Below are 22,072 nucleotides of genomic sequence, written 5' to 3' on the forward strand. Positions count from 1 at the left end.
TTATATGGCCCGTTTAATCCAGTTGACACTCACATATTGAGTCAGTCAGTCACAGCCAGGTTAAAATCTTTGAAATCAATAGATGATTAACCCTAAGGCCAGTCATTTGTGGGGTTCCCACGTTTTCTACTCGTATGTAGTATCAGAATCTTCAGTAAGATCTCAGAGAAAATGCCACAGTAAATGCCGGGGTACTTACCTTGATGCCAACACAGAAGGGGTGGTAGCACTGCCCACACTGGGCACAGGCCAGAAGACGACCCTCTGCACCCAGCCCAAAACTCCCACACACCACACACATGTCCTGAGAGAGGAGAAACAAATGGAGTTTACACATGATACTAGAGAATCAAAGTTTAACTGTAATATGGTAAGAGAAACTAATCGAATAATAGAGGTACAGGAAATGTATCAATGGTACACAAACAGATGCCCACCTGTTTCAATGTGAAGCTGTCGTTGCTGGAGAATATGACCACGGTGTTGTGCATGGCATTCTCCTCTTCCTCCTTCACCTGGTATGGTGATTCCATGGTGTTGACCTGTATGTTATGAAGCATGAGCACAAATACACCATTAGATAGATAGGATTGAGTCCTGTGATATTCCCTACATGAAAGTGAAGTGTTTCTCTGTCTCTAAAACAATATTGCAGAGGTATGCATCTCTGTTTATGGCGTAAATTCTTACAAGTTATTTTACAGCAAGTGAAGTTGTCAGCATTACAAGAGACTGACTGGATAGGATTATTGATTAGCATTTGCCTCTGACACGAATGTTGTGTCACGCTTTGGTATGGAGTAACATGTCCACTGGGATGAGTCTGTTTTTGTGCTGCAGCAAATAATCTATCCACAACATATGATTACTGTTTACAATACACCAGGAAAACTAGGAGGTTTATGGGTAATAAATAAGGCTGGGAATTGCCAGGGACCTCACGATACGATATTATCACGATACTTAGGTGCCGATTCGATATGTATTGCAATTCAAACGATTCCATATGTATTGTGATTGGATATTGTAATTTTATTGCAATTTGATGTTCGAAACATATTGCTTAGTATATGTCTGCAGCAGAGACAAGAGAGGGCATTAGAACATTTGTTTTGATCAGTGCTGTTGGCTCACTATTATTTTTTAAAGATGGCAAACAAGCTATAGGATGAAAAATACTGAAGTTCTAACGCAGGTACAGCCGACTAGCGCTAGCTAACGCTACCCAGAAAAACGATACTTGGAGCCAAAGTATTTTTATAAAATGTTTGATTTAACCTCCATTTAACTAGGTAAGTTACATCCCTGTTAGTGACAATTACTCCAATGCCAAGATAATCCATCCACCTGACAGGTGTAGCATATCAAGAAGCTCATTAAATAGCATCATTACACCTTGTGCTGGGGAACAAATTCTTATTTACATTGACGGCCAACTCCGGCCAAACCCGGACAACGCTGGGCCAATTGTGCGCCGCCCTATGGGACTCCCAATCATGGCCGGATGTGATGCAGCCTGGATTTGAACCAGGGACTGCAGTGCCTTAGGCGCTGCGCCACTCGGGAGCCCCAGTATCAATAACATAACATCCAAAATAATATTGCGATATGTAACTGTCAATTTTTCCTCCCAACACTGGTAATAAAACTGTCTTTCAGTTAATTGTAATGGATTAGTGTGAACTAAAGAGATCAGATTGAGAGGTGACATAGCTTACCCCAGGGTTGACTGTGGGACTGGCTCCATTCTTCCCTCTCGCTCGGCCCCGACCCCCTCTGCCCGACAGACCAGCCCCTCTGGGTCGCCTCCTCCCGGGGAAGCCTGACCCTCGACCCTGCAACAGAAACACACACTTCAGGACTCCTTCTCAACACACACCGGATCACACACACAGAAACACACACGAAAACAGTCGCAAGAGTAGTGTTCACAGTCAGATACAGAAAAACACACACACAGGTCCTCGCTTGCTAGACTGTGATCGATGAAGTCAGCTTAATTAAAAAGTTGGCCATAGGGGACTTATTCTCCTCCGCCCACTGTAGAGCTGTTGAGCTATGAGGCTGCTGGTATCTAGTGAGGTAACAGGAACAGCAGCTCGGTCTACTTTACAGAGGTAATGTCCTTTCCCATCCAGTGGTGTTTTCTTGGATGGTAGGTAGAACATTACAAAGCCTACGCACGGATATGAAATGGTTTCATATCCATAGTCATATTTAACACATCTTAGAATAGCTCTTAATTCAAGCTAAAAAACAAATTGATGCAGGGCGAAAAATCTGCCATTTCTGATTTTTATTTTCTTTATTCAGCTAGAGAGGCATACTACAAAGCAGGATCGATGAGTTAGTCAGCTAACTTTGATTAAAAAAATAATAATAATAATAATAAACTGATTGAGGTTCATTAAGATAGCTAAACTTCTATACTGAACAAAAACATAAATGCAACATGAAGTGTTGGTCACATGTTTCATTAGCGTAAATAAAAGATCCCAGAAATGTTCCATAAGCACAAAAACATATTTCTCTCAAATTTGTTTCTGCACAAATTGTTTACATCCCTGTTAGTGACAATTACTCCAAAGCCAAGATAATCCATCCACCTGACAGGTGTAGCATATCAACAAGCTGATTAAATAGCATCATCATTACACCGGTGAACCTTGTGCTGGGGACATTAAAAGGCAACTCTAAAATGTGCAGTTTTATCAGACAACAAAATGCTACAGATGTCTCAAGTTGAGGGTGTGTGCAATTGCATGCTGCCTGCAGGAATGTCCACCAGCACTGTTGCCAGAGACGTGAATGTTCATTTCTCTACCATCAGCTGCCTACAACGTCATTTTAGAGAATTTGGCAGTACGCTCAACTGCCCTCACAAKTGTAGACCATGTGTAACCACGCCAGTTGAGGACCTCCACATCTGGCTTCTTCACCTGCGGGATCGTGTGAGACCAGCCACCTGGACAGCTGTTGAAACTGAGGAGTATTTCTGTCTGTAATAAAACCCTTTTGTGGGTGGACTATGCCCTCCCAGGCCCACCCATGGATGCACCCCTGCCCAGTCATGTGAAATCCATAGATTAGGGCCTAATGAATTTATTTCAGCTGAATTCCTTATATGAACTGTAACTCAGTAAAATCGTTGAAATTGTTACATGTTGCTTTGATATTTTTGTTCAGTATATGTGTTGTTTGTTGAGTCAATTAGAATGTGCCCATGTTAACTTCTCTAGGGTAGGGGGCAGCATTMTCACGTTTGGATGAAAAGCATACCCAAATTAAACTGCCAGCTACTCATCCGCAGAAAATAAGATATGCATATTATTAGTAGATTTGGATAGAAAACTCTGAAGTTTATAAAACTGTTTGAATCATGTCTGAGTATACCAGAACTTATTTAGCAGGCGAAACCCCGATGACAAACCATTCAGATTTTTTTTTTTTTTTGGAGGTCACTCTTTTCAATTAGTTTTCATTGGGAAACCAGATTTCTAAGCAACTTGCTTGCAGTTCCTACGGCTTCCACTGGATGTCAACAGTCTAGAGAAATTGGTTGAGGTTATTCCTTTGTGTAATGAAGAAATACGGCCATCTTGAAGTCGAGTCACTCTAGGTGTCCTGTGAGATAGAAGCGCGCATGACCAAAAGGKATGCTACGGTTGGTTTTAATCCTGTATTGAACACAGATCATTCCGTCTTCAATTTTATCGATTATTAACGTTAAAAAATACCTAAAGTTGTATTACAAAAGTAGTTTGACATTTTTTGGCAAAGTTTACAGGTAACCTTTGAGATATTTTGTCGTCACGTTTGAGCAAGTTGGAACCTGTGTTTTTCTGGATCAAACTCGCCAAATAAATGGACATTTTGGATATATATCGACAGAATTAATCGAACAAAAGGACCATTTGTGATGTTTATGGGACATATGGGACATATTGGAGTGCCAACAACAGAAGCCCGTCAAAGGCATGAATTATATTTTTATTTCTGCGTTTTGTGTCGTGCCTGCAGGGTTGGAATATGCTTATCTCTCTTGGTTTACAATGGTGCTATCCTCAGAAAATAGCATCGTATGCTTTCGCCGAAAAGCCTATTTGAATTCTGACATGTTGGCTGGATTCACAACCAGTGTAGCTTTAATTTGGTATCTTTCATGTGTGATTTAAAGAAAGTTTGATTTTATAGTAATTTTCATAGTAGCCTGCATTTCTCAGGCTTTTTGCCAAGTGAGACACTCAGATTTTTTTTATATAAATATGAACTTTACCGAACAAAACATACATGTATTGTGTAACATGAAGTCCTATGAGTGTCATCTGATGAAGATCATCAAAGGTTAGTGATTAATTTTATCTCTATTTCTGCTTTTTGTTACTGCTCTCTTTGGCTGGAAAAATGTCTGTCTTTATCTGTGACTTGGCTCATACCTAACAATCGTTTGGTGTGCTTTCGTCGTAAAACCTTTTTGAAATCGGACACTTTGGCTGGATTTACAACAAGTGTAGCTTTAAAATGGTGTAAAATACTTGTATGTTTGAGGAATTTAAATTATGGGATTTCTGTTGTTTTGAATTTGGCGCCCTGCAGTTTCACTGGCTGTTGACGAGGTGGGACGCTACCGTCCCACATACCCTAGAGAAGTTGAGCTTATCTTAAAAATAAAAAGTTATTTCAGAATATTTAGCTGGCTAACTCATTGATCCTGCTTTGTAGGGTACCCCTTCAGTCTCCACATTCCACAACTCAACAGTACATAGGCAGTCCAGCGGTGACAACACAAAACCCATTTCTCCAAATAAGACACCTTGACGTGTTCATCTTTCTCAGTAATAGGATCATCTCTCCTGCACCATTTTGAGAGACTAGTGCTGAGCGATTAGTGCTTTTTGAGGTCGGTTCGTTTTCGGTTTGATTATATAAATGTGGGTTGGATGCCGTAACACAGAATAAAACAATTAAAAAGTCCCATGATGGTAGTGACTGCTCATTACTGATTATCACTTATTAACCATAATTATTCACATTACCTTGATAAAATATTTCAGTTCTGTATATTACATCTGTTTTATTTGATGACTTTATTATTTCATTCCAAGTCATCTCACCTCTGTAGAGCTGCTACCTATGCTCTCTGACAAAAATCACTATTTGTGACCCGATTCAGGAAACTAGGCGTATGTCGCAAGTCACGACTTCACAGTAGAGCCGTTTGAACGTAAAACATATTTTATCAAAATGCATTTATTGGCAGAAATGCCTTCTAACATGTGAACTTTCATGTGCCTTAATATCAAACTTGTATGCCATCTGTAAATACGAATAAAATTGTTAAAATAAGAGCCTAGTTGGTTTAGCCACAGAAAAAGTGAACAACCTTCACGCTGGCCATTATTGGCTAAGATAATGAGTGGGCTGGATATGCCAAGAGATGAGTTCGGATTGGTCTGCCATATAGCACGTGTCTGTCTATAGGAACTCATCGGAATGTTTAGGTAATCGCGTAGAAACGCGGTAAAAAAAAAATGTATCGGGTAGTAAAACTGCATAAACCTAATGTCAAGTTATAGTTTATTGTTAGCTAGCTAACGTTAGCTGGTTGGCTCGCTAGCTAACGTTATGTGTATGCTCTCCACTTTCTGGAGGACCCAGTTTTGAAATCAGTGGAATTTGAGCATGATAGCTAAGGAGATGGAGAAAACACCAGTCTGGATTACATCTTTGTAAGGGCAACCATGCATGGCATCAGGCAGGAGACGCGTCCAACCATGATCTATACGGGTAAGAAAGTCTAGCAAGCTACATTTTCAGATATGACATGTTTCTAATTTTGACAGAAAGTGGTTTAATTTCAAATGTACTGTTAGCTATCTAACGTTATGAGTATGATCTTATTCTTCGTATCTCAAGACTAATTTGCTTGACTAGTTATAGCCATTGAATCAGGTTGGTTAGCTACCTGCAGATTCATGCAGGGTAGTAACGTCATGAGTTGTGATTATGGTCCATTGTTTAGCTAGCTACATGTCTTAACAAAAGACTCCACTATGCAAGTATCCATTTCAATAGCATTTCACTGCAACTGTTGATAGACGTACTAGCTGGTAAATTCGATCTGGCTATCTACTCCGATTTCAGACCAAGGGTAAGATAGTCTAGCTAGCTACATTTTCAGATATTACGCGTTTCTAATTTAGCATTTTCATTTCAAGTTAAAGTGTACTGTTAGCTAGCTAACGTTAGCTGGCTGGCTAGCTAACTAGCATTACGTCATGCGTTGGGATTCATTGTTTACCTAGCTAGTTAGCTAGCTACATTTCTTAACAAAAGACACTTGTCTTAGTGTGCCAGAGCGCAGAATAACTGATGAATTTMTGAACACTCAACACCCGTTGAATATGTCCGGTGTCTGTAAATGTCAGCAACAAAGGGTAATTAAAATGTTGCCAGCAGCAGTTAGTCACAAATGCTCTGGATAACCAGCTCTGCTAGAGTGAGTAAAATAATCAAAGTGGGGTGTTCTCTCATTATGTGTCTGGAAGTGGCTAGCCAATGTTAGCCAGTTAGCTTGGGTGCTTGAATGTCGTGAAGTCAGAGCTTTCGGATCAACCCTACTTATTGGCCAGAGCGTCCAGTGTGCCCTCTGAACACAAAAAGCTCTGAATTTACGAACGGTCAATCTGACATCACAGATGCAGTCACCAACGCTCTGGATAACATAACAGCCTAACCAGCTCTGCTAGGGCGAGTAATGTTCAATGAGCTGTTCTCTCTCTCTTAGATGTCTGGAAGTAGCTGGCAAGTTAGTAGAGAACGCTCAGATCAACCCTTAAAGAGAAAGGTGGGGCTAAGGCTTAAGAGGGTGTGAACAGTGCTGAATGGGTATAGAACAGTGGTTCCCCAACTTTTTATAGTCCCGTACCCCTTCAAGCATTCAACCACCAGCGGCGTGCCTCCTCTAGCACCAGAGTCAGCCTACTCAAATGTTGTTTTTTGCCATCATTGTAAGCCTGCCACACACACACTATACGATACATTTATTAAACATAAGAATGAGTGTGAGTTGTCACAACCCAGCTCGTGGGAAGTGACAAAGAGCTCTTATAGGACCAGGGCACAAATAATAATAATTAATAATTTAGCTTTTTATTTAGCCATCTTACATATAAAACTTTTGTTCATCGAAAATTGTGAATAACTCACCACAGGTTAATGAGAAGAGTGTGCTTGAAAGGATGCACATAACTCTGCAATGTTGGGTTGTATTGGAGTGTTAGTGTTGAAACATTTTCCACACACAGTCTGTGCCTGTATTTAGTGTTCATGCTAGTGAGGGGCAAGAATCCACTCTCACATAGGTACATGGTTGCAAAGGGCATGAGTGTCTTAACAGCGTGATTTGCCAAGGCAGGATACTCTGAGCGCAGCCCAATCCAGAAATCAGTTGCTTCTGATTAAATAAACTTTTTCACAGAACCGCTTGTTGCAATTTCGATGAGGCTCTCTTGTTCAGATATCGGTAAGTGGACTGTAGGCAGGGCATGAATCCAGTTGTTTGTGTCATCCGTTTCGGGAAAGTACCTGCGTAATTGTACAGATACCAACACATCTTGACCACCAAAGTCCATTTGATGTCACAAAGCTGTCCAGTACTTTAAAAATATCCTCTCCTGTTGTCCTGGTTTCCAGTGGTTTGCAGAAGAGGACGTCTTCCTTAATTGACCCCCCATAAACTTAACGGACATATAACAGTCGCTCAAAAACACGCGTGGCTTATTTTTCAAATTGGCATGTTTTGTTTCTAAACGTCTGCGCAAGAGTGAAGGTTTCATCGAGTTGTGAGATAGCACTTTTGCACATATAACACACTGTGGCTGCGAAAAGGCACTACTCCCAATATAAGTGAACCCCAAATCAATGCAGTTCTCATCATATTTGCGCCTCTTCAATGGTCCAATGTCTCTGTCTGTTGTTCGGTGCTTTCCCGGGTAAGGGGGTAGTAGCTATTCGTCTGCATCAGATTCACAACTGTCAGTGGCCATGCTAGCTGGTCTAGCAACAAATGTAGAATTACTGATGCTAGCATTGGATGTGCTCATGGAAGCAGAACAACTTGTGTCGTCGACAGGTGCAAGTGTAGTACTGCTGGTATGCATCAGTACAACCAGTAGAGCTGGTATGCATCAGTACAACCAGTAGAGCTGGTATGCATCAGTACAACCAGTAGAGCTGGTATGCATCAGTACTACCAGTAGAGCTGGTATGCATCAGTACTACCAGTAGAGCTGGTATGCATCTCTATGGACACGGGCCTTACTTGTTTTAACCATTTATCAATTTTTGAGCAAACGGAATGAGCAGRAGCTACGCTTGGCTACAAACGGACCGTTAGTGGAATACCTGCGAGAGAGTAACAGTTCATGTGATTGGATGTTAATTATTTGACTAGACTACCTGTATTTGACATTGTGTTATTTCGCTGAACACTAGATGGTTTAATTTTATTGTTGGCAGTGAAACGAGGCTACTCAGGCGAGAAAAAAACCTCACCCAAATGTATAGCCCCGTTGTAAAATATAAATGTACTGTTTGGAAATGTGAATCACATTTTTATTTGGCGTACCCCCGACGGCATTGCGCGTACCCCTGGGGGAATACCTGCTATAGACAAAGGTCTCTCCAATAGTAGTACTAAAACATTGAAGATGATTTTCTCAAAAGTGAGTTTACAAGTTGATCAACTTGCAAAGCAGAATTACTTTCCCATTGTTTCTCTATATCCCCTCACGATCATGCATTCTTCTGTCTCTTCTGTAGCAGGCGTAAAAGAAACACAGACAGGACAAGTAGATGCGCAGTGGATTATGGTCATTGTAGTTAATTACCACATTTTATGCACTAAACTATGTGGCTTATTGGAAACTACAACTCCCTACCACATTGCAAAGTTCAGACTGGATCTAATTTATCTTTAGAGAAACTGTGCAATGCGTGCATTGAGCTCACAAAAAAAATATAAATACATGGAATAAAAAATTATTGAACCTACATCGGTTAATTAGTTGTAAAAAAAGAAGAAGAAAAATGTTGGTTCAATCGCTCAGCACTATGAGAGACAGCCTTTGTAACACAGCAAYTGTCCAGGCTCTTTGTCCAGGCTGTTGACAGAGGACCTCTAATGTTATTCTGMCCATTTGAACTCCATTATGCTGTCAACACATTTCCGGTGCTGGTGGCTGCTGGGGCCTAATCACTACTGTCAATCTAGTCTACTTTCTGTGAATCTTCCCCCAAATCTCTCCTCCCCGATTCCCCAGTCCAGTCTCTTCACACCCCCCAGCGGTCTGACATCCTGATTGACACACAGTATGGTGCTGCTTAACCTGCCCAAAATCCATGCCAAGACCCAGCAATTACCACCTCACTTAGCACCAGTGTGTAACACGAATGTCACCATGGCCACAGATTGCAGCATCCACTTGGGCAGGCCTAAGTGCCCACACAGCCCACTTAATAAAAACCCCCATCTCCATCCCGCCCCAAACTCAACCACAAAAGTATTACACAAACAAAATAAACAATTAAACAAACAAGTTAAACCTTGTGCCTCAGGCTGCAAAGGAAGGCCAAGATATATCATTGTGAATTGGGTTAATATTACAAGTACATGTGCAAAGCCTAGCAAGAGATCCTCTCTAGTGGATAAAAATAAACATTTTGCCATTAAGGATGAGTCGTATTAGGCTACCACAGGTTCTCATTCACCGTTCCCTTATTAGCCTGTCAATGTGAATTCACCACAGTCTCCTCTCCTCTGGAGACACAGTGATAGTTGAATGATTCATTGTGAAAGTCCAACATTAACATAGTGACATCAAGCATCACTCTGCCAGTGCACTTCACATAGCCTAAGGTAAGCAGAAGACTGCTGTGGCATGGCCTAGTGGTGGTTCTGGAGGTCTGGTCCCCAGAGAGAGCCGTTATTTACCACTCTGATGCTCCAGGCAGGGCTGCCGCAGCCGGACGAGAGCTGCCTGGTCTTTGGGACGTTCCACCCCTCTGGCTGGTCTGGAGACCAGGAGGGGGAGCTCACACTGCTATGGGGGCTCCCATGCCATGCGCCCTAAGGTACAGGTAGGGGGGCCGGGTTGGGTGGGTGAGAGAGGGAGGGATTGAGGGGAGAAGGAGGGTGACAAAATGCAGCAACTTAAAAAACAAAGCCAGAGAAAGATGAAAACATAACAGACAGATGCAGTGAGTTTAAAAGGCTGGTGGCTGAAGAAGCTTGTTGGGACCATTCAACACACCCCAAGTAAGAGATATGGAGCTAATAATGACGCTGTTATACATTCTGACTTGGGGCAAAAAGCCAGGATGATATTATGATGCACATGATACTTTCTATATTGAAGCCAATCCAAGATATCTTTCATGCATACGAGTTGAGGCATGTTGTTTCTAGCTAGACGTTCAGAGAGAGCTTGCAAAGGTGAAGCAGAATCGTGTTAGTCGGCGCAGCAACCTTGAATTCAGACAACACCGCAGCCTTCGTCAAGGCAACAGCACCATGCAACAGCAGCAGAACGGGGAGGAGCAAGAGACCACAGCATCCTCTTGCCATGGCAACTGCATGTCACTGCCTCACTCATATCGCTGGCTTGTTGACAAAACAACACCTGGTTGCGTCGGACAGCACGACTGACAGTGCATGCCTCTTCCGAGACAGAAGCATAAAGACTTGAAGACAATCAAATCTGACTACACAGGATTCCACTGTATTCAAATAGCCTACATTTGATCTCCCCCAGGCCTGATCTAACAAATTAGTCTGTCTACACACAGCGTTTATTTAAGCAATAGGATATATCTGGAAAGAAATACACAACGTTGCAATGCTAAACTCTCCTCAGCCTCATCCATAATATATCATAGCCATGTGTATGATTCATATCCCAGTATAATTAGGATTTGACCCAACCCGCATACTGTGTCTCTGATTAGTAGCTTGATGAAAGTGTGTGGGGGGGGGGGGGTAACAAAGCCCTAATGAAGGTATTCTAAGGAGAATGAGAACAGMCTTGTAGCCATCATCAGAGAGGGACTGCCTTCAGCACATCAAGCATGTACTAGGAATACCATGGAAATTGGATACTAGTCTAGGACAGGTGAAACAGCGTGCTTGAAGTTATACTGTAGGATTGCATATGGGGATGTATATAAAGTAGCCTGTTAGTATTGTCAATACATGTTGGCAGTGTGCTCCTATAGGGCAGTGGGGCAGTGTGTGTACATAAGGTGGTGGGTGTTTGCAGAATGGATCAGAATGAACAGGCAAAGTGTAGAGGTGGGGTATGGTGTGTAAGGTTCTTGGTAAGCGGTGTTTGCATATGGCCTAAGGAATAGGCCGTACTAATATTCAATTCTCATTCTGAGGTGTGGGAAATTAACTATTCTTCAGACTCACCATCAGTATTCTTCAGACTCACCATCAGTATTCTTCAGACTCACCATCAGTATTCTTCAGACTCACCATCAGTATTCTTCAGACTCACCACCAGTGAATCCCAAACCAGCCCCTCTCACCTCTACCAACTTGTTCGGAGAGACCCCCGTTGTCACGTGTTGCTGACAAAAGTTGGAGGGTGACATATATAAAGTGGCGAGGGGATCAATAAACCCATCAACTTCGGGACACACTGGCGACTTGAATGATGCAATTCATGTTCCAAATGTAATATAAAACGAGCATGAAATTCTAATGAACAAATTCCCCCTATGGTTTCACAAGATATAAACCTCAGCAACAGTTAGGCTACCTCCCAAATGAAGTGGTTATTTCACTTGTTTTACCTGTCAAGTCTCAAAATCAGACACAAACAAACACGAGTCAGATGATTAGTCATGCCTCTCAATTCTTTTGTATGATGATGTGCAAACTCCAAACCAACCGCGGTGCCTGTTGGGATAGCACTTCACTCTGGAGACCGCAGTGGCTATCTGAGGGTCTAATTAGCCCCTACACCCCCAACTTTGGGACACTCCTGCATATGGTGGAGGCGAGCATGAACGCGCAAATTGAGGGGGAGGGGCTATTTGGGATTCAGCTCAAGTGAAAACTGAGGCGGGCGGGTGAGAACAGCCGTGGTCTCTGCTGACGATACAGTTTGGCCAATAACCCGACATCAAACACACAGGACTCAACGGTTCTCAACTGCCACAACTGGCAAGTTCTCTGGGTTAAGTGTCCTCTGCAGCAGCAACACACGTTTTAATCATATTCCAAACCACTGACATCATAGCCAATCCACCGCTCTGGGGCAGAGCACTCAGAAAGCTTCTCCTCCTCTCATCATTCAACACACTCAACCACAGAATGACCGACCTAGAGGATCACACAATTATGGTTCCTCTCCAGAGATTTCAACCTGGGATTTTTTAGATGCTCTTTGAAAATAAAAGACATAAACCTAGATAATACATAAATAATACATCAATTATTACACAAAAAAAGAGATTCTGAAACAGATTTTGAAGCCCTTGGATACAACCCTAAGAAAAACACATCAAGATTTGGATCTAAGACAAGAGCACCCACCACCCACCAGCACCATGCATTACCTGCTTCACCCTGGGTCTGCCTGGGGAGAACTTCCTCTTGGAGATGGCTGGCTTGCCCATGCCGATCTTAGGGGTGAGAAGTATGAGGGTGGTGGAGGGGACGCTGCTGCTGTGTTCCCCCGGGGCAGGGTGGGCGTGGAGGGGAGGCTCCCTAGGAGAGGGCCCCATGGTCCTAGGGGAGGAGTGGGTAGGAGAGGCAGCCATCTCTGCCAGTCTTTCCATGGATGTCTTGTAGGGCTTCTCCTCGATGGGGGGACTGAGGTGGGAGAGGTTAGGCTTGCTCTCAGTCTCGGGGGTGGTGTCCATCTCGTCCAAGGCGCAGGCCCCCTCCAAAGCCCCACCAGCCAGTACCTCAGACATAGGTTCCCCTTTCCTCTCCCTCCTAGCCTTCACTGCTGTCTCCAGACTAGAAGGACCTTCCACTTGTTCTACTCCTGAATTATCAGAAGCTGACACCTCCATGGGTTCTTCCTTGATGATTACGGACGCAGTACTTGGTTCTTTGGTGGTGGTGGGTGGGGTCATGGTCATGATGCCCTCTGTGCTGGGTTTCAACGCCCTGTTTTCAGAGGAGGGTTCTGTCTTTACTGGCTTGGTCAGTCCTGTTATATCATGTGGCTGCTCTGGCTCTCTTGACACCTGGGCTGGCAGGGGTTGTTTCTCAGGCTCCTGCTTGTTCAGCCTGGGAGACTCAGGACTCTTTGTTGAAGGAACATGGGTCTCCGCTGCTGGTTGCATTTCTACGGAAATTAACAGAGATAAACAGACATCACATCACACGACCCGTCAGTAAAATATCATAATGAAAACCAACAGATGACAAAGGCTGTACCATTTGGAATCTAAACCAATATTTTCACATAAGAGAAGTTGCCTTAGATGGTGAATTCAAAAACGGCCCATTCAAAAACGATCGATTTTATGTTGTGAGGGCATTAAAGTAGAAGTAGAGAAAGAACTATAGGCTGAGTAAAAGCAGAACAAATATTCTTGATACATTAATGGACTAGCAAAACAGGCTATGAACCTAACCTGGATGTAACTGGCTCAGGTCCTTGTTGATAGAGACCTCATCAGTCCCTTGCTCCACAGCAGCTGCTCCCACTGAGACGCCTGGGAGAGAAGCAGTGAATTATAGCAGTGAGAGACCAACCTGAAACCCACCACCACCAACTGTTCATTTGTCCAGACTCAGCCTCTTACAAAATGACAGATTATGTGGGTAAAGATTGGAGTCATAATTTTCATCACAGGATATGGACATAATTAAACATTAATGGAGTGAAAATTATAGACAAAAAGAGGGAGAGAGAGAAATAGAGGGGGAGTGAGAGTGAGAAAGAGAGACGGTTGTTACCGATTGTCCTGTTAGTGACATTTTGATTTGTATTTTTTTTTATGCTGTTGTTGCTAATGAATCATTTCCAAAGTACGCTTTCGCAATATGTACATTGTTACGTCATGCCAATAAAGCAAATGAAAATTGAATGGGTGAGCGAGAGAGAGAGAGCGAGAGAGCGAGTGAGAGCCAGAGAGAGAAATAAAAAGTAGGCTAATACAGGCAGAAATATTAGATGCCCAGCAGGCTTATTGGCAGTGAACAGAGTCAGTTTTAACTGGGCATTATTTCAAATCCCACTCCTAGTTCCAACAGCCAAAGACGCATAGCTTTGATTTGTAACGTCAATCCTAGCTAGCAGTCTTTGATTGCGGTGGCTGTCCCTCTCACACACAGAACTGAACCACTGAGACTTGCAGATTCCTAGCCAAGTGCCCTCAAAGTAACCCAATAATCCATTACTAAGTCATGAATCTGTCACATAAAAAGCCCTAATTTCCTCATGGAAAAGACAGTCATCCATCTAGGCCAACACCAGATAGGAGGATTTTATAAACTCAATATTGGCTGAGGTTAACAGACCTGAGCTGCAGGCTGTTAAACACCTCAGGTTTCTCAACTCCAGCTGCTGCACAAAAAAAGTAAACTGGAGAACAGAGCCTGCGGTGCTCACTCAAAGAAAGCAATGGTTGCCCAAACGTGGCAATCCAAGCAACGTTAGAAAACAATGGACTGCGTGTAGCTACAATCAAATTTGTAAGCATCATCAATGAATTCTTACACACATAGTCCGGTAGCTCATCCCGCCTATCCTCAGAATTCCTGCTGAGAGCTTTAGACAAACTACAAACAGTTCCTCACATTTCACAAGTTCCCACAACATCCCCGCTCTGATGATCCCATCCCAACAAACACACAACGTGCACCTGCTGAGCATTTCTCCACTAGGAAAGGACTTTGAGTAACCATGACAACCTGCATATCAAGGTCTGAACTCTGATGACTGTGCAGCTCACAACACAAGCATATCTGGGCCTCAACACCCAGAGAGTCAATTACGAGATGAGTGAGCATTTCAAGCATCCTTGTATCCTTCGTACAAACACTACAGAGGGGTTGTGTTATCATTATCAAACCCTTACTGCTGATTACTGTCATCATGAACCCTTACTGCAGATTGTTATCAAATCCTTATTCCCCTTGTCTCCTTGCAGAAGGAAGCGATTGTAGACACACACACACACACACACACAGCTCTATTTTACACAGATAAGCCATCATCGTGTCAGATTTAATTTGTGTACACACCATGGATCTGACAGTAGGCGGTATATCTGTCATTAGATTCATGATAAGCCTGCTGCTGAGCCCTGAGTGGATGAGAAGGATCTGGACAGGTATCCACAGCTCATTTTAATGACCTTAATTAACTTTACACTGGGTGGCAGGCGGGCCAGGAGGAAATTGGCTTGTAGTGCCATGATCCTACAAAGCCAATGTTTAGCTAGCCTATGCAACACCACAGCTAGCATATAGCCCAGCACCAAACATACACATATGCATAGGCCTGAAAGGACATTTGGTAAACCTGTCTGGGAGCAGTGATTGGATACGTAGCCTACATTGTGAATGACTTCCCTCATCTACTGAGGACAAGACAAGAGCATCAAACATATGCCAAAAGCTGTCAATGTGACATTTGAATGGATGACCAATCAACAGAGAGTGTAGAGTTGATGACGTTTCTCTCTACAGGTGTAAGACAGCAGGGGCAGTGAATGGAGGAGAGGATGTAGGGGCCAGACCGTAGACAGGAGGCGTGTGGCGGCTGAATTCAGAGCTAAACCAACCATCTAGTATGACCTAGTGCTATAGCCCTTGGTGTTCAGCCTCAGGCCTCTCGAGGGAGGCTCCGCTCCTCCAATCAATGGAGATGAAATGCTAGTAGATCAAGGCCCCTAGAGATTCTTTACCATCACACAGGCCTAATCACCAGCCTCTCTCCACGCAGCCAGCAGCTCACACAGCAGCAGCACAATAAAACAAAAGCACTGCTGCTTAGGACAGGAGCCACACACAGACATACAGGAATCCAAAGTTGTTCGCTCCCCTTTGTGTGTGTGTGTGTGTGTGTGTGTGTGTGTGTGTGTGTGTGTGTGTGGTGGTGTGTGTTGTTGTGTGTGTGTGTGTGTGTGTGTGTGTGTGTGTGTGTGTGTGTGTGTGTGTGTGTGTAAGTGTAATCGCAAGAGGGTGTGAGTGGGAAAGAGGGAATAAACTCAGGGGTGTTTATAACAGCCACATAGGCGCTGGATCAGAATCTTGGACAACTCGCTGCCTGGTTATCTGTCATTAGCACCGCTCCCCTCCCTCCACAACAGACGGTGGACATCCAGGTTAGAACCCACAGTAATATACCCTGCAGCTCCTTCACCTGCTACATTAATAAGGGCATCGATGACATCTTCCACACAGTGACTGTACATACATATCTCAACCAAAAGCCATGGATTACAGGCAACATCCACACTGAGCTAAAGGCTAGAGCTGGCACTTAAGGAGCGGGACACTAATCCGAACGCTTATAAGAAATCCCGACACGACCTCCGTTGAGCCATCAAACAGGCAACGCGTCAATACAGGACTAAGAGTGAATCCTATTTTGCCGCTTTTGACGCTCGTCGCATGTGGCAGAGCTTGCAAACTATCATGGATTACAAAGGGAAACCTAGCCGCAAGCTGCCCAGTGACTCCAGCCTACCAGAGGAGCTAAATGCCTTCTATGCTCGCTTCAAGGCAAGCAACACTGAACCATGCATGAGAGCATCAGCAGTTGAGGACGATTGTGTGATCTCGCTCTCTGTAGCCGATGTGAGTAAGACCTTTAAACAGGTCAACACTCACGAGGCCGCGGGGCCAGATGGATTACCAGGATGCGTACTCAGAGCATGCGAGGACCAGCTGGCGGGTGTCTTTACTGACATTTTCAAACTCTCCCTGAACCAGTCTGTAATACCTACATGTTTCAAGCAGACCACCATTGTCCCTGTGCCCAAGAACTCAAAGGTAACCTGTTTAAATGACTATTGCCCCGTAGCACTCACATCTACTATATAAATGGCGCCGGAGGGGGTGGCTGCCGTTTTACGGGCTCCAAACCAACTGTGCTATCTTTTGTGTTTTCGCATTGTTTATAACTTATTTTGAACATAAAGTTGCTGCTACCGTCTCTTATGACCTAAAATAGTGTCTGAACATCAGAACAGCAATTACTCACCTCAAACTGGACAAAGATTTTTCTGTWATGAGTCTGACGCGAAGGATATACTGCTTCCCGGACAATAGGATCAAATCCCAGTCATTCGGGTGAAGAAAAGATGGAGATACAGGGGATGAAGGTCGGTGTGCCTTGTGAGGATTCGTAGGCGAGTGAGTAAATCACCACTACCATCGGTTCTACTGACCAACGTGCAATCACTGGAAAACAAACTGGATGAAACAAACGGTCGAGACTATCCTACCAACATGACATAAAAATTGGTCATATCTTATGTTTCACAGAGTTGTGGCTGAAAGACGACAGATAATATAGAGCTGGCTGGGTTTTCCGTGCATCGGCAGGACAGAGCAGCTACGTCTGGTAAGACGAGGGGCGGGGGTGTGTTTCTATTTGTCAATAACAGCTGGTGCCATGTCTAATATTAAAGAAGTCTGGGTATTGCTCGCCTGAGTACCTCATGATAAGCTGTAGACCACACWATCRACCAAGAGAGTTCTCATCTATATTATTCATAGCTGTCAATTTACCACCACAAACCGATTTACCACCACTAAGACCGCACTCAGCAAGCTGTATAAGGCCATAAGCAAACAAGAACATGCTCATCCAGAAAGGCGCACCTAGTGGCCGGGGACTATAATGCAGGCAAACTTAAATCCATTTTACCCAATTTCTAACAGCATGTCACATGTGCAACGAGGGGAAAAAACTCTATACCACATTTACTTCACAGACAGAGGCGCATACAAAGCTCTCCCTCGCTATCCATTTAGTAAATCTGACAATAATTCTATCCTCCCGATTCCTGCTTACAAGCAAAAACTAAAGCAGGAAGTTATAGTGACTCGCTCAATATAGAAGTGGTCAGACAACGCGGATGCTAAGCTAAAGGACTGTTTTGCTAGCACAGACTGGAATATGTTCAGTGTTTCATCCAATGGCATTAAGTAGTATACCACCTCAGTCACTGCCTTAATCAATAAGTGCATCAACGATGTCGTCCCCACAGTGACCGTACTTACACATCCCAACCAGAAGCCATGGATTACAGGCAACATCCGCACCGAGCTAAAGGCTAGAGTTGCCGCTTTCAAGGAGCGGGACACTAAAAAAATCGCGCTATTACTTCTATGCTCACTTCAAGGCATGAAAACACCAGCTGTTCCGGACGACTGTGTGATCACGCTTTCCGTAGCCGATGTGAGCAAGACCTTTAAACAGGTCAACATTCACAAGGCCGGGGGCCAGACGGATTACCAGGGCGAGTATTCACAGCATGCGTGGACAAACTGGCAAGTGTCTTCACTGACATTTTCAACCTGACCAAGTCTGTAATACCTACGTTTTGAGCAGACCATCATAAACTCTGTGCCCAAGAATGCAAAGGTAACCTGCTTAAATGACTACTGCCCCATAGCACTCACGTCGGTAGCCATGAAGTGCTTTGAATCACTCGTCATGGCTCACATCCCAGAAACCCTAGACTCACATACTGCCCCAACAGATCCACAGAGAACACAATTTCAAATCACACTCCACACTGCCCTTTCCCACCCAGACAAAAGGAATGCTATTCATTGACTACAGCTCAGCTTTCAACACCATAATGCCCACAAAGTTCATTATTAAGCTAAGGATCCTGGGATTAAACACCTCCCTCTGCAACTGGATCCTGGACTTCCTGACTGGCCGCCCCCAGGTGGTAAGGGTAGGAAACAACACATCTGCCACGCTGATCCTCAACACTGGGGGCCCTCAGGGGTGTGTGCTTAGACAACAACCACTCCCTCAATGTGAACAAGACAAAGGAGATGGTGGACTACAGGAAAAGGAGGGCCAAACACACCTCCATTCACATCAACGGGGCTGTAGTGGAGTGGGACGAGAGTTTCAAGTCCCTTGGTGTCCACATCACCAACAAACAATCATGGTCCAAACACACAAAGACAGTCATGAAGAGGGCACGACAACACCTTTTCCCTCAGGACACTGAAAAGATTTGGCATGGGTCCCCAGATCCTCAAAAGTTATACAGCTGCACCAGAGAGAGCATCCTGACCGGTTTTATCGCCGCCTGGTATGGCAACTGCTCGGCATTCTGTAAGGCGCTACAGAGGGTAGTGCGTACGGCCCAGTACATCACTGTGGTCAACCCTCCTGCCATCCAGAACCTATATACTAGGCGAAGTCAGAGGAAGGCCCAAAAAATGTCAAAGGCTCCAGCCACCCAAGTCAAAGACTGCTCTTTCTGCTACCGCAAGGAAAGCGGTACCGGTGCGCCAAATCTAGGTCCCAAAGGCTTCTAAACAGCTCCTACCCCCAAGCCATAAGACTGCTGAACAATTAATCAAATGGCCACCTGGACTATTTACATTGACACCCCCTTTGTATTTACACTGCTGCTAATCACTGTTTATTATCTATGCATAGTCACTTTACCCCTACCTACAGTGGCAAGAAAAAGTATGTGAACCCTTTGGAAATACCTGGATTTCTGCATAAATTTGTCATAAAATTTGATCTGACTTTCATCTAGATCACAACAGACAAAAACAGTCTGCTTAAACTAATAACACACAAACAATTATTCGTTTTCATGTCTTTATTGAACACACCGTGTAAACATTCACAGTGCAGGGTGGGGAAAGTATGTGAACCCTTGGATTTAATAACTGGTTGACCCTCCTTTGGCAGCAATAACCTCAACCAAACGTTTTCTGTAGTTGCGGATCAGACCTGCACAACGGTCAGGAGGAATTTTGGACCATTCCTCTTTACAAAACTGTTCCAGTTCAGTAATATTATTGGGATGTCTGGTGTGAGTATATGTTGTATTCGGCGCATGTGACAAAGAAATTGATTTGTAGCCATGAAATGCTTTGAAAGGCTGGTCATGGCTCACATCACACCATCCGAGACCCAACAGATCCATAGATAACGCAAAATCGATTGCACTCCCACTCTGCCCTCTCCACCTGGACAAGAGAAAACTATGTGAGAATGCTTTCATTGACTACAGCTCAGCGTTTAACACCATATGCCCACAAGATCATCACTTAGCTCCAGACCTGGGATAACACCTCCCTTGCAACTGGATCCTGGACTTCCTGACGGGCCGCCCCCAGAGAGTGAGGATAGACAACAACACATCCGCCAAGCTCACCTCAACACCGGGGCCCATCAGGGGTGCATGATTAGTTTTAGGGCTGCACGATTTGGACAAAATATAAATGCATTTTTGGCCAGATATTGCAATTGCGATTATGAATTGCAATTTTCAAACCAGTATCAGGGTAGAGAACATCACTTTCTAAATGATATCATATGAATTAATACATACTGTGCTAACTGAATACAACCAAATGAAACATTTTTTCCAACATTGTTATAGGCTACATGATAATAGATAGGATTATTACAACTACATATATTAACAAACCATTTTTTAAATAATCAAAATATTGACTTTAATCGCAGCAGTAATTAATGAATTAATAACATGAGTTCCCATCTCCTATTTTACCATTATGAGTTCTTAAATAACCTAAGTAATTATTTATTCAGGCATCCATAAGCTGCAGATGGAATAGGAAGCTTATGATTGTGTAATTATGTATAATAGGCTTAATCATTATTATAACTCAAATTAAAAATCACTTGATTTATACTTTTTAAACGCAAAGTGCCTTTAAAACATGTAACATACAGTGAGGAAAAATTTTGATCCCCTGCTGATTTTGTACGTTTGCCCACTGACAAAGAAATTATCAGTCTAATTTTAATGGTAGGTTTATTTGAACAGTGAGAGACAAATAACAACAAAAAAATCCAGAAAAACGCTTGTCAAAAATGTTATAAATTGATTTGCATTAAATTGATTTGCTCCTAATCTCAGCTTGTTGCCTGTATAAAAGACTGTCCACAGAAGCAATCAATCAATCAGATTCCAACCATGGCCAAGACCAAAGAGCTCTCCAAGGATGTCAGGGACAAGATTGTAGACCTACACAAGGCTGGAATGGGCTACAAAGACCATTGCCAAGCAGCTTGATGAGAAGGTGACAACAGTTGGTGCGATTATTCGCAAATGGAAGAAACACAAATAACTGTCAATCTCGCTCGGCCTGGGGCTCCATGTAAGATCTCACCTCGTGGAGATGCATAATCATGAGACGGTGAGGAATCAGTCCAGAACTACACGGGAGGATCTTGTCAATGATCTCAAGGCAGCTGGGACATAGTCACCAAGAAAACAATTGGTAACACACTACGCCGTGAAGGACTGAAATCCTGCAGCGCCCGCAAGGTCCCCTCAAGAAAGCACATATACATGCCAGTCTGAAGTTGCCAATGAACATCTGAATGATTCAGAGGACAACTGGGTGAAAGTGTTGTGGTCAGATGAGACCAAAATGGAGCTCTTTGGCATCAACTCAACTTGCCGTGTTTGGAGGAGGAGGAATGCTGCCTATGACCCCAAGAACACATCCCACCGTCAAACATGGAGGTGGAACATTATGCTAAGGGGGTGTTATTCGTAAAGGGACAGGACAACTTCACCGCATCAAAGGGACGATGGACGGGGCCATGGTACCGTCAAATCTTGGGTGAGAACCTCCTTCCCTCAGCCAGGGCATTGAAAAATGGGTCATGGATGGGTATTCCAACATGACAATGACCCAAAACACACGGCAAGGCAACAAAAGGAGTGGCTCAAGAAGAAGCACATTAAGGTCCTGGAGTGGCCTAGCCAGTCTCCAGACCTTAATCCATAGAAAATCTGTGGAGGGAGCTGAAGGTTCGATTTGCCAAACGTCAGCCTCCAAACCTTA

General features: G+C 43.6%; 1 protein-coding gene across 5 annotated transcripts in view; it reads right to left on the reverse strand.

The window, feature by feature from the left end:
- LOC111979462 (histone-lysine N-methyltransferase 2C) overlaps nt 1–22,072 on the reverse strand; it is a 148,586-nt gene that overhangs the window by 81,864 nt on the left and 44,650 nt on the right. For all 5 annotated transcript variants that reach the window (XM_024010021.2, XM_024010020.2, XM_024010022.2 and 2 more), the window contains exons 12-17: nt 13,657–13,737; nt 12,625–13,364; nt 9,995–10,129; nt 1,719–1,835; nt 438–542; nt 200–304 (exon numbers count right to left, since the gene is read on the reverse strand). In XM_024010021.2, coding sequence (XP_023865789.1) covers nt 200–304; nt 438–542; nt 1,719–1,835; nt 9,995–10,129; nt 12,625–13,364; nt 13,657–13,737 — 1,283 coding nt within the window. The remainder of the gene's footprint in view (nt 1–199; nt 305–437; nt 543–1,718; nt 1,836–9,994; nt 10,130–12,624; nt 13,365–13,656; nt 13,738–22,072) is intronic.

Source organism: Salvelinus sp. IW2-2015, linkage group LG19, assembly GCF_002910315.2.
Source record: "Salvelinus sp. IW2-2015 linkage group LG19, ASM291031v2, whole genome shotgun sequence".
NCBI classification, from domain to species: Eukaryota; Metazoa; Chordata; class Actinopteri; order Salmoniformes; family Salmonidae; genus Salvelinus; species Salvelinus sp. IW2-2015.